Raw genomic sequence first — 14262 nt, 5'->3', positions numbered from 1 at the left:
TTTTTATAATGTTCAGTGTTAGCTAGTAAGCATTATTAGCACATTTAGTTGCAAGGGAGAGAGCTAGCGCTACGGACATGAAGATCACGGCACTCACTAAAAGCTTTGCCTTAGATTTGAAAGTGATAACAATGTATGTGCTGTACTTCATTCATTCTGTGAAGTCTCTGTCCAAATATTTTAAAGCTTTATACAGATCGCGTTTATGTACCTGTGCTAATTCCATAGCTAGGTTACTCCTCTTGACTGCTAATACTGTATAAAACTTTGCTGATGTTTATTCTGGTTTATCTTTGTTATTTATGTGAGATGGGACAGAGCGAAAGGGTATTTTGGAGTGTCTATATACAGTAAATGACAGACAGGAGGTCACATAAGAACAATAACCGTTGAACAATTGTACGATTTATTTGTTTCATGTTATACATTTTTTCCCAGTTTATTTGTGCTAGTAAGAATTTTTTGTAAAAAAAAAAAAAAAAAAGAAAATGCCTATTTCACTTTTAAATATAAATCTTTTTATTGGTTAGTCAACAAAGTATTCATGAGATACTTTTTAACAATTACTTATAAAGTGGTTCCACCTCAGACAACCTAAAACACGTACATAAACAGAAATTTCTGGCAAAGTAATACGGTTAATGATCACAGACTAAGAAACACAGAGGAATCGCCGTCACACCAGTTAATTAAACCACAGGCTTTGCTGCGCATCGCTCTGAGCATTGAAAATGAATAGGTGTCATAATCGTGTACGCGCATTTCATGTGAAATCAAACGACTCTGTACAATAGAAATCATTTTGCTGAGTAGAATTTAAATGACTCAGTCATTATCTGCTATATTTCTGGGAAAAGGTGAATACTGTAGATCTTACAATTAATTCTATGGTAAAAGCAAACAAAGGAAAAAAATTAAAAAAAGAAAGCCGGACCATCTCAGGAGGAAAATACTGTATTATAAGAATAGCATCATTGGGAAATGGCTCAAAATAATTATTGTAGTAATTATTAATTGATATAAAAAAAAAATAGTTTGTAAACCCTTAACCACCTAGTGAGCAAAATGTTATGAGCCAGCAGACTTTAACTTGAGTTTTATTGTATTAATGTGAGATGTGTGTACTGTAGCTCTACTGGTTGGAAAAAATCTTACATCATTATTTATTCTTTGATTAATTCAAACATTTTCATACTTTTTTTTTTCTCACCCTTGACTTGAAGTCTTGGTCTTCGCTGGTGCAGTGTGTAATGTGTCGATGATTGGCTTTTAGCTCAACCTTACAGTTATTCTTATATGCAAAGTAGTGATATTTTTATAAAAAAAATAAAAATAATGATTACAGTGTTTGTAATCCAGGTCTGTTATACTAAGCGCATGTTTATTCTTCTTAAGATCTCAGTGAGTGGTTTAGTGACGTATTCAAATAATTCATCCAAGCCAATTTCATCATAATATACTGTACATACACACAGTGTTATGGATCTGAAAATAATGTTATTCTCCAATCTTACTGCTATGCTATATAGCTATAGTGTTGAGTATTTAGCAAAAAAAAATAATAGTGTTAATTAATAAAAGAATTTTGGTAATTTAACAACACTATGCCTAATACAGTGTTTCCACTGTGCAGTGCAGTTTTTATGGGACGTAAGCACTCAAAGTTCCTGACCTGGTAATTACTTTCTGTCATCTAATCGAGTTTTAAACCATAATCACTTCATTTCATATCGTAATGCCAATTAGTGATTGTTTTAAAATGCATTTGAACGTAAGTTTTTGGTTATAATAAAGTTATCGTATGTTGAATTTCCTCTGAACAGATCGTTGGACTCTTTCAAAATTTTATGATGTTTCCATTCATGCCAGTGAAAATAAACAGCAACATAAATTTAAGCTTCAATCGTCAGTTTAGTTCATACAACAACTATCATACAACATTTGTTGTTTTACAATCTTTTGTGTCAGCCAGACATCTCTTAAAACATACTTATTTATTAGCTTTTCCCAGGTCTGAAGATTACCAGAGACACAAGGTGTAGCTCAAAAAAATAGCATAGTACGGTGCCCTGTAAGTGCAAAACATATTAACAAACCAAAACATTGACAACAAATCAGAAATCACGACAAACTGAAACGCAAATTCGTAAACATGACAGCAAAACCAACAACAGGCCAGAATTAGCTGAAAACGAAAACGGTAGTTCCTTATTAAACATCACATGCTTGTTACTGATTGGCTACAGTCTGCATTAGTTTAAAAACAAATGTGGAAGTTTACAATAAGAGGAATTATGTGCCTACGGATGCTTCCATCCATCCATCCATCCATCCATCCATCCATCCTCTACATTGCTTATCCTAAGAGACTCGGGGCACAAGGCAGCGAACACCTTGGACGGAATAACACTCTATCACAGAGCACTACTGCACATACACACACACACACACACACACACAAACACACACACACACACACACTCACACACCCATTCACAATCCAAATCAACTAATAGCCCATGTTTTTGGACTAGGGGAGGAAACTGCATTACCAAAAGAAATCTCTGAGGCACAGGGAAAACATGCAAACTTTACACACACACACACACACACACACACACACACACACACACACACACACACACACACACACACACACGACAGAGGCAGAAATCAAAGCCCCAACCCTGAAGGTGTAAGACATTCTAGATGAATGTTAAAACTCACTTAAAGAAAACTGGGTCAATCAGAAGCAAGAATTAATTCTATCCTTACTAATCCTGTTATTACAGTGTTATTACAATAACAGAAGAAACTTTACATTAAATCATGTTCACTGGACTAACTGGAACACAGTCTGGAAAAATCTTTATGGTACTCAGACACCATGTGGTGACGCTGTTGTGTTTTTGGTTCGTTAATGCATCTTGCAGTTTGAGGCCACTGTAGCTTAGGGTATGTTTAGCTAAAAAGCCACTTTGCCTAAACAACTTTCATACACATTCGACGTGAATTTTTTTAAAGCCATTTTCAAAGTCTTCTTTTTTTTATACATAAATCAGGGTTAAAAACCGACATAGCACAAACTGAATTTGATAAATGGAACTATTATAAAATGGTATTATTCAAATTCTGAGGCTCTCCATCCAGGGAGATGTGGAACATCTACAGGAATGGATATTGGTACGGTAAGAACAAGTAGTAAAATCTCATTCTTATGCTCCTAACAGTGTGAGGCATAGCAAGAGACTGATTTAAGCTGATATATTTGCTATGCAGTTCCGTAAAGGTTTACAGATCTATTTTGCCCAGGTATCTGGATTTCCACAGGAAACATCTCTGAGGACAAGAGCTGGATTGGTCCAGGTGGACCCAAAGGCATTGTGGAATTGACTCCTGCCCCAGGCTCTCTCTTGCCCCACACTTTCTCACACCTCCCTGAGAGGGGAGAGAGGCAGGGAAGTGATGACCCTCAAGCCATGGTCTCTTTTCCTGGCAGTCTTCTGTCATTGAAGGTGTGCATGTTTATCACTTCCTCAGTTTTGACAATGGTGGGAGGCTGAGGTTTTTGTTTGAGTCTCCGCTGGCATTTCAGAGACACGGTTAGCTCGTCCACCATGGCACTACAAAATGATCGCTGGGAAGGATAAAAAGAAGAAGAGCAGAAACAAAAGAAAACATTGGAAGTAATGCTTCATATGACATATTTCATTCATTCATTCATTTTCTACCGCTTATCCGAACTTCTCGGGTCACGGGGAGCCTGTGCCTATCTCAGGCGTCATCGGGCATCGAGGCAGGATACACCCTGGACGAAGTGCCAACACATCGCAGGGCACACACACTCTCATTCACACACACACTCATACACTACGGAGTACGGAGTAATCGAACCCCCGAAACTGGAGGTGTGAGGCGAACGTGCTAACCACTAAGCCACCGTGCCCCCATGACATATTTCATAATCTAATGTATTATATAATTATAGCAAAAAAATAAACTGTGCTAGTTTATGTGGTACAGTGAATAAAATATGCAAGACTCATGATTGGAAACTCACTCTGATTTATTGTCTCTCAGTCTATTTGCCGGCCAGTCAAAATGAGTGGGAAGTGAATCAAACATTGATTTTTGTCCCGTCTCTTAACACATACAGTATAGATCAACAACTTGAATCTGGACTGATTCTTGACTGGAGAATGAAAACTAGAAGTACTGAGGTACATAAGAAAAATTGGTATGCTGTCATCGTCAGAAGTGTCACAATGGTCATAACAGTGAAATCGATCTTTAGCCGAGAGGTGAATGAACCTCTTAACAGGGCTGGACTAAGAGAAATGCCTTAGATATTAGATTAGCTATTGTTAGCTATCCACATACAGTAATAGTACATTGTATAAAATACATTTGTACAAAATTGGTGGTCACCTGTTGTTTCCTTTAGTCATTAAGTTGCCAATTCTTTGTATTTTGATTACCTTAAAAAAATGACAAAAGATCAGAATGTGTTCCCTGTGAACATGTACTGTACCCTTACCTTCTCCATTTGTGCATTCTGTTTGGACTTGTATAGTACTTCACCCACAGCAACAAAAACAGAGAGAACCAAGCCTGCAGCCAGCACGATGAAGATACCCCCGATGTTTTGCACTCCCAGTGCACTTGCCTCTTTGCTATCCTCTTCTGGACAACCATTTCCTCGCCACCATTTCTCTTTCATCATGTGGAGCTTTCCTTCTTCTTGCAACTGCAAAATCGCTATAGTGATCTTGTCCCGGTAAGCAGAGCCTATGAGGACAAAACATATCACTTTTTGATCGTTTACAGAATCTGTACGTACGGTACGGTCGGGATAAGATTTCTGGAGATACTGTACAGTATGTCTCTCAATTATGTCGAAGGTCTGTAGTGAATATAAGTGATTTGCACAAGATAAGCTACAGTAAGTATACTATAAGTCACAGAAATGGGAGGACCTTCATGATGGACTGTTACACTGAATATACACTTCATATGAATTAAAAAGAAATCGTTGATTTCAATTTTTTATAATCCTGATGTAATCCGTTTGGCCAGTGTAATATTATATTGGTTCACATGACCCAAACTTCTCTAGAGCTTGTACCTATTCTACAGTACAGTAGGTACTCTCTAAATCTCAATATAATCTATTTTTATCTTTACCCAGATCTGTAAATATAGCTAAATGTATTTAGTTCAGTAGGTGGTCATCTTGTAGAACTTGTACTGTATTAATCTTGGTATCTTTCCAGCTCCTGTGGAGTAGTCAAGTCAAGAAGCTTTTATTGTCATTTCATCCATACATTATATAGCTGTTGCAGTACACAGTGACATGAGACAACGTTTCTCCAGGATCATGGTGCTACATAACACAAAGACAGAGCTAAGGACTTAGTAAGTATTCGTAGCCACAGTATAAACTTCAGGAAGTATTTACCCATAGGTGTTCCCACTCCATAAGCCTTGGAATCTATGAGGCCTCCAATCTGGGTGAGATTACAGTTGCGCTGAGTGACAAACTCAATCGTTGTGGACTCCATGAGGAACGCGTAGTCAGAAGTCAGCACTCGCTGGATGCCCTCTTCTACACTCTTTACCATCACAGATTGCTTCCTGCTATTCATGAACTCCCACATCTTATCATAAGTAGAGATCTTTGTCTTCTACGTAAGGAGAATGGAAAGAAAATATTTAGTGCTCGTTCATTTTAAAAAAACGAATAGCGAAATCACTGTGTATAAATTGTTACCAGGTATAGCGTGCTTTATATAATTTCTGGTCATTTTTTTTTTGGCAAGACATGGATTTGTTTTAAAATTTGAAAGGGGCATAATTCTGAATAGGCTGAGTTAATACAGCTACTCAGATGAAAATGGACTGCTAAAAAAAGATCTCTGTCCTTGATTCTAGCTGTAGCACCTTGAAGAAAGTCATGGTAGCTCCATCTTCGACTACACCATAGGAGATCTTGGTCTGCTTAGCCAGGTCATCAGCGGAGTCAATAGGAGACTCCATTCTCTCCACAGTGAGGAAGGCAGCGAGGTTTGCTGTGTATGATGAAATGATGATTAAGGTGAAGAACCACCAGATTCCTCCAACTATTCTGGTAGACAAAGCCTTGGGCATCAGTTCAGACCCTGTAGAGGACAGTACGTTAGAGAGGGGAACAAATGGCAGAACAGGATTGAGAAGGATTAAATACTGATGAAATAATGGACACACGGAACAACAAAAACCCAGTAAGAAGGTTCAATTTCTTCATCCAGGTCTAAATCGTTCATCATGAACCGTTTATATTCTACATTAAAACGGCTTTTCTCACATGAATGAGTGATTGTAAAACTTCGTTAAACACAATCCTGGGATTCTGACGTCTGAGGTTTCACACTGCTCATACCTTACCCGGGGTTAACAATGAATCCTGGCTTTTCATAAGCTGACATTTCACATGCTTTAGCCGTAATGTTGTAACACGACATCATTTCATATCTGCATCTGTAAACCTTTGGGACCACAGAGCAGGACAGTCGTAGTTCGGAGCAGAGTTTCATAAAAAGCTGTGTTAACCCCACTTCAGACAAGAACCTAGGGTTCGGTGCAGTGTCAAAAGTTTCCAAATTTCTGTGCTAAAGTACGCTACGCTACACTACATTGTACATCGGCCTCATCGTTTACTTTTAAAAGACATCCGCATTTCACTTACCTACAGAATATTATCATGAGTTTAAAATAAGTATTTTAAGTACACCACAAATAATAAGTAGAACAAAGAACAGCTGTTAGGTTTGAAAGTAGACATTGATACGGAGAACCATTTACTTTTCCTCTTATCTCTTTCCAAAAAAAACATGAGCTGCATAAACTAAGCTAAAATAGAATAAAGTTTATATCTCTCACCCAACTGAAAACCTTGTTGGGTCTTACTTTCATGCACCCAAGGTAACTTCAAACCTTGTCACCACCTCCCACTGACCTCTATGGGGCAAACCACAGTAACAAGGGACTCTGTAGTGTTTATGCCCTAGAGTGAAGTGTATAGCAGTCTCATATCCTCCTTCATATCTTCTGTATTAAGTGCCATATTTTCACTGATCTCCATAAACAATGACCTCAGGACTTTGTTGTTTCATGGTTTATCAAGCAAGATGAGTTAGCACATGGCTGCTGCGGTGTTTTCTGGTATCATTATTTTTAGAAGAAACTCCTAACAAAAAGATTTGTTCAGTGTGTGAATGTTACTCTTTGGTTGAAAATGCTTAAATTACAATCTATTTAATAGGTAAACCATGAAATGCTGTGCTAATGTTAATTTCACAGTGTATCTTTTCTGTGCAGCTCTTCTCTCGAGTTCAGCATTAACCAAGACTTTCATTCATTCGGGGAGCCTTTGCCTATCTCAGGCGTCATCGGGCATCGAGACAGGATACACCCTGGACGGAGTGCCAACCCATCACAGGGCACACACACATACACACTCTCATTCACTCACACACTCACACACTACGGACAATTTTCCAGAGATGCCAATCAACCTACCATGCATGTCTTTGGACCGCGGGAGGAAACCGGAGTACCCGGAGGAAACCCCCGAGGCACGGGGAGAACATGCAAACTCCACACACACAAGGCGGAGGCGGGAATCGAACCCCCAACCCTGGAGGTGTGAGGCGAACGTGCTAACCTCTAAGCCACCGTGCCCCCTTAACCAAGATGTGATATTAATTAGTAATTATTTCTAGCATTTAGCATCCACTAAAGGAACAGCAATGAAGCATTTACGTACATATCTTGTTGAAGAGCATGCAGGTAAATATGAATACGCTATGAATTTCAGCATCAAGCTGTTACATGTATAATGAGACTAATTGAGCTTCTGTGTTTTTTACTGAACTGACGCTCTGTCCTAGTAACTCCTACTTTACAATGCATTAACATACAGAGTCCTTTGCATCCTGTAGTACCAGCTCTAAACCAAACAGGGGCCCCAGAGAAGCCGACTGGGCCACAGTGAGCCAGATAAGTAGCACACACAGGCTGAAGCTTCTACCTTGTTGCATGAGAGCCCCAACTCCAAACCAGAAACTATTTAGCAGAGTGAAGTTATTCTCCACCATGTCAGAATCAGGGTTACAGGGATGAGGATTATACCACTCGTATGGGCTGAACCTGACAGAGAGAAAAAGAGATAAAAACATGGTTATACAAGCATTATAGACAAATAAATGATGGTCACTACTTATAAATGGATTACCATTATCTCGGTATCCCATCTGTATAAAATTGGTAGTACATCTGAATATTTTAATATTAGTGTTTTCCATTCATTTTTTTGCTAATTATACCTTCCTTTTAAATTCAACAGATTTATTCAAAAATATTAATCACTATTTCTAGCTGCTAAAACCCTATTGTCCAAAAAACTCTTACTGTCATTAAATAATTAAGCAATCCACCTTGACCAAAGATGACAGAGCTGATATGTCTTATTAAATGTACAGTATATACTGTATGTGTCTTTGCTTATTCAGTGTATAGAAACGAAAGGTAAACACACACACACACATATACACACACATATATATATATATATATATATATATAAACACAGCAGTGTTTTCATCTCCAGCCCAGACTGACAAGAATCCAGCATGATTTGCTGATTTTACTGATCAAAGCTACCCAATTCAAATGACCTGCTCATTAACAGGCTGAATATAAGTGTCACGGCAGGTAAGTCACCAAACGCTCACAGTGTAGGACTGGAGTGGATGAACTGTGATGTACAGTCAAGCTCAGAATTATTGGATCAAAACATGAAGATGAATATACAATGCCATAAAAAGTTCCTTTTTTACATTATTCTATATATTCTATTTATGAACACTTGTCATGCTTCATGGATTTCGGTCTTCAAAAAAGACAAAAACACCGGGAAAAAAAACCCCCAACAATTTACTGTAGGAAAAGGTTTACAACATCAACGGGTTCTGTGTGAAAAAGTAATTCCCCTCCATAGTTACTTAGTCAATCATTTAACTAAATGTATTTTTTATAATAACTGGGTTATGCCAGCAATGCTGAACTATACAACACACACACACACACACACACACACACACACACACACACACACACACACACACACACACACACACACAAACTCACAGTTCTGTCAGTCTCCTTGCTCAGTGAATAATTCTGTGTGTGTCTGAATATCTAAACATCAATGAGCCGGTGACTGATGATGAGTCTAAAGCATGTTGTTTTATATATATATATATATATATATATATATATATATATATATATATATATATATATATATATATGCAATTTGAAATAAGCTAAGATTTCTCAGGTTCTCCAAATGACTAAAAGAACCTTCCCAGAAGTCACTGGCCTCCTCCAATAGCCAATAGAAGCTTTACTCAATAAGTCAGAAAAGAACCCACAGGAGCATCCACTCCATAAGAAACGCAGGCCTCGTTCACAGATATGTGAAAATCGCTGCTAAACAAGTCATCTGGCAAAAAAAAAAAAAATCACCCTGATAACTGCTAATCATTTAATACAAAACTGATGACTCAAAAGTAGAATATTTAAAAGACATGAGTCCCGTTCCACCTGTCGTAAAGCTAGCTTAGCATTCCTTAATAAGAACCTCATAACAACAGTCAGACATGGAGGTGGTAGTGCGATGGTGTTTTTTCTGTATCGTTTCCTACACAGGATTAGCCTGTCTTTATTAATCATAAAAATAATTCATAAGATAAATTTTGTGTTCCAAGAGTCAGACAAACTAAACTGACCCATTATACAGTATAACATCATTACAATCTTGTCCTGTGCATATTCTGAACCAACTTAGGTGACAATTGTGGCTTTTCTTTTTTTCAGTATCACAGTGCCATAAGTGCCAAGTGTCACACAACCTTAACCGCAATACTTCCGAGGCCCACAAAAGTGAGATGCCGCTCAAAAGTCTTGCGATCGAAAAGAAATGGAAGAATATACTGTAAAGCTGTCTTAGAGAAATTTCTACTTTGAAAAGAAATCAAAAGAATATTTTTTTTCCTCCTCACCAAAGTTGACATGTTACCTGGCTATGACAAACAGCACACAACTGACACCCAAGCAAGCCAGCAGAATATACATCCAGATATCAGCGGAAAGGGGATTGAGGAAGGAGAAGACGCCGGGGTTTGTGCCATTGGGTTTGCGGTACAGGATGCTGATGCCAAGAGTCATGAAGGGCTTTGAAAAATCGATCACTTTCTCCCTCACATATGTTATCGCCAAGGGAGCCACGGCCAGATCTGCTTTCTGTTAAACAAAACAGCAAAGAGATGCAAGCAATTCAGAAACATCGATTCATAAACCTCAAATAATGGACTCATTTTTAGCATTATATCACTTTAGACATAAATGAAAAGCAATTAATGTATTAATGATTTAAATATGTTTATTGCAATGTGTGAATACTTAAACAACAGAAACAATAACAGAAACCGTGCCACAATGTCATTGACATTCGACTGCTTGATTAAAAAAAGAGATATTTATGGATTACTGTGTAAGGCAAAAAAATCTTGTGCCATTTTAAACCACAAGGAATCAGACATACTACGCTTCCAATGTTTAGCTGATCACAGAGCTAATTTATGATAAAATAAAGGATTCTATCATTAGTTCATTCGACAGTGTTTGCTATGTTGGATGATAGAGTGTTTTTACACATGCACATGCTATGGCTACACGGTCCGTTAATAAGGTCCGTGGAGAAAAGCTTAACAATGCTCTTCCAACCTGCCAAGCTCTCATCCATCTCCTCCAGATGTCTTTATCTCTCGGGGCTAAAATTCCCCATAAGCCCCAATTAAGAATGGGATGATACAAGGTAGTGCTCAAAAATCCATGGACTACAATTCCCATCAGCCCCTGAATGTCAACAGTCAGACATGGTGGTGGTGGTGGTAGTGTGATGGTGTAGAGATGCTTTGCTGCTTCAAGGCCTAGGAAACCTGACATAACCGATAAAAGTACAAATTCTGCTCTCTACCAGAATATCCTGAAGGACAATGTAATGTATCTCGGTCTGATCAGACGTTTACATGCAATTGTGCAATGCAATGAATGATCCTAAGAACAAAAGCAAGTCCACCTCTGAATGTCTCAAAATTCTTCCTTAAACTAATTAAAGCAGACGTGTGGGGTGAATTTTTCCACGATAATCTGAAAGACTGATCTCCAGTTATCGAAAGCACCGGATTGTCTTATATTACAGTTTCAAAATATGAAGGATCTAAAAAAAAAATTGCAGCAAATATGCAAAAAATAGAGGAAGTCATGAAAGGCGGTATAAAGAGAATACGTAAGTGTGTGTAGACAGTTGTAGTCTGTGTGTGCAGCCCTTTGTAGTGTGTACTTTCAGACGTAAACCACTATCTCTCTGATTCAGCACCCTTTAGAAGTTATAATTTGTTGCACCAAGTTTTTTTTTTTTTTTGGTGTTTATATGTTGCTGTTTGTCCTATAATCTCACTCATAGCCTGCGTTTCTGTCTTGTGTCTTTGATTCGGATTGAAAAAAAAAAAATCCTGCTATCCCTGACAACCACATACTGTACTGTATATCCTTTGATGACACACAACTGTAGGCTTCCGATCCACAGAGCATAAGATTTCATATGAATGAATTAGAAAATTACATAAATCTTATACCATGAAGTTCACAGTAACCGGGTAACAACCAAACACCTACTGTACGCAAAATAGCACTTTCTATCACCATCATCAAACCACCAGCTGGGTTAGCATTCAGAAGAATGGTCTTCATACCTCAGATACAGTTCCAAAGTCTATTCTAAAGACTAAGGAGCCCTCGTTGTGGTAGAGACACGAACAAGCGCCAGCTGGGGTGGAATAAAACCGTCACAGAGAATAAGTATTTCATGAGTGATGTGAAGTGTGATAAACTATTGAGTAAGCCTCAAATACTAGTGAGAATAGGCCTTGAACATGAACCTGCTATACATCTTATACAACAGAAATGGGTAGAAGTGTTAGCTCTACAGACCCATGGAAAGGAAAGAGTGTGTAGCACTCAGACATGGGAGAAGTGCGATAACTTTAAGCAGCAATGCAAGAGAATAATGAGTGATAGAGCTTGCTGTCTTCTGTCTTCATTTTTTCCTCTTTTTTTTCTGTTATTCAGCCTTAAACTACATTACTCCCATTTATGGAACTTGGCGTACACCCTTTATTAACATTTATTACCTCACCTGAGTGATACTGGCTGCATGGCAGGTCCGAGTTTGAACCCACAACCTTCCAATAGTGTGAAACCAAAACACAGACTTACATGGTCCATAAGTTCTCGCACCATGCCGTTCCACTGGCCTGTGCTCTCTTCTACCGCTCCATACTTCCCATCCTCCACCAACTGGATCTCGTAACGGAATCCTAGAATAGCGGCAAGCTCACGTAGCAAGTCCACACAAAAGCCCTCGAAGCGGTCGTTGCCACAGAGAGGCTTATCTGACTTTTTAAACATCACATAGGGTTCTTCCTGTACGCATAAGAAAGCAGAGGAATGAAAAGCTAGACTCAAGGCTACAGTAGACGCATTACCATATTATCCTCAGGACTATTTGAAAGAAGCTTGATCTTTCTTTGGTAGACTGAATAAAATAATCTAATCAATAACAATGACCATCATAGCAGGTTTTCTTATCCGATTTTACATTAAACACCGCTCAGTGAGTGCCGCTGTGACAGGAACCTGTGGATGTAGACAAACGTTTTTTTTTTATTTTATAGCTTGAGATGTCCCCACCTTACACGATGCAAGTATCAATCAGAGTTAGAAACTGACTTGTCTCTGAATATACTGAACAATTTATTACTAGTAATGTTCTCTGTAAAAGAAAGACAACTGTAGCTAAGAGTCAGCTTGATTTCTGGGTGGTGCAACAAAGTTAATTCGCATGAACATGAACATAGCACATTCGCCTCACACCTCCAGGGTTGGGGGTTCGATTCTCGCCTCCGCCTTGTGTGTGTGGAGTTTGCATGTTCTCCCCGTGCCTCGGGGGTTTCCTCCGGGTACTCCGGTTTCCTCCCCCGGTCCAAAGACATGCATGGTAGGTTGATTGGCATCTCTGGAAAATTGTCCGTAGTGTGTGAGTGAATGAGAGTGTGTGTGTGTGTGTGAATGAGAGTGTGTGTGCCCTGTGATGGGTTGGCACTCCGTCCAGGGTGTATCCTGCGTCGATGCCCGATAACGCCTGAGATAGGCACAGGCTCCCCGTGACCCGAGAAGTTTGGATAAGCGGTAGAAGATAAATGAATGAATGAATGATCCTGCCTCTGAGGTGGCCTACTGATTTTTAGAGGTGTTTCTAGAGTCAATGTTTTTTTTTTTAAAAAAAAAAAGAAAAAAAAGAAAGAAATGTGTGCAGGCAAATCACTTAAAATTACGTTCATTCATTCACTACCGCTTATCTGAACTTCTCGGGTCACGGGGATCTCAGGCATCAAGGTAGGACAGAGTGCCAGCCCATCGCAGTGCACACACACACACTCCGGACAATTTTCCAGAGATGCCAATCAGGCACAGGGAGAACATGCAAACTCACACACAAGGCGGGAATCAAACCCCGACCCTTGAGGTGTGAGGCGAACGTGCTAACCACTAAGCCACCGTGCTAGACAAAATCATGTCTATTATTTTTTTTTAATTGTCTAATTTTAATCTTTTCTCATTCTTTTAATTTGCTATTTCTAGTTTAAAAATAAAACTAATAAATAACTAAGTGAAATTTATTTTTAATTTATGCTCTTTAAAAAAAAGTCTCTGATTCAGATGCTGTGTCTTATGATGTGGATTAACGAATGTATCGGCTAATCATTTAACCAGTTGCTACCGAATCTCAGTCTAAAGTAGCTGCATATTTTTTGCATTGGAGTTAGTAACTGGTTTCTACACACGCATTAATCCCTAGATGAAATGATATGCTGAATCACAGTGATCTGTATCTGAGAGTGTTTATTAGTATTTACTGAAATATTAAAAGTGTATATTTACCAGAATTGTGGCAACCTTCAGTGATTTGTTGAACAACGCGTTTGTAACATTGGCCATTTTACTCTTGTGATGATCTGTTATGTTTAATCCATTCAGAGGTTCCCATGTACCAATCTGTTGATCCCATAGACAGAGGCATATACAGTATAGAGTGTA

The 14262-nt window shown here is 38.6% G+C and overlaps 1 protein-coding gene across 1 annotated transcript in view; it reads right to left on the bottom strand.

The window, feature by feature from the left end:
• Positions 1 to 742: 742 nt before the first annotated feature.
• The window catches only part of LOC113645474 (glutamate receptor ionotropic, kainate 2-like), a 51113-nt gene continuing 37593 nt past the window's right edge, over positions 743 to 14262 (bottom strand). Inside the window, exons 10-17 of the mRNA XM_047804422.1 lie at positions 14107 to 14220; positions 12382 to 12588; positions 10121 to 10344; positions 8069 to 8187; positions 5941 to 6158; positions 5459 to 5684; positions 4538 to 4788; positions 743 to 3637 (exon numbers count right to left, since the gene is read on the bottom strand). Of these exons, the coding sequence (XP_047660378.1) occupies positions 3473 to 3637; positions 4538 to 4788; positions 5459 to 5684; positions 5941 to 6158; positions 8069 to 8187; positions 10121 to 10344; positions 12382 to 12588; positions 14107 to 14220 (1524 nt within the window). The 3' untranslated portion in view covers positions 743 to 3472. The remainder of the gene's footprint in view (positions 3638 to 4537; positions 4789 to 5458; positions 5685 to 5940; positions 6159 to 8068; positions 8188 to 10120; positions 10345 to 12381; positions 12589 to 14106; positions 14221 to 14262) is intronic.

The sequence above is a fragment of the Tachysurus fulvidraco genome, chromosome 19, assembly GCF_022655615.1.
Source record: "Tachysurus fulvidraco isolate hzauxx_2018 chromosome 19, HZAU_PFXX_2.0, whole genome shotgun sequence".
Taxonomy (NCBI): Eukaryota; Metazoa; Chordata; class Actinopteri; order Siluriformes; family Bagridae; genus Tachysurus; species Tachysurus fulvidraco.
Note: the sequence above shows the minus strand (reverse complement) of the source record. Positions and strands in the feature narration are given on the sequence as shown.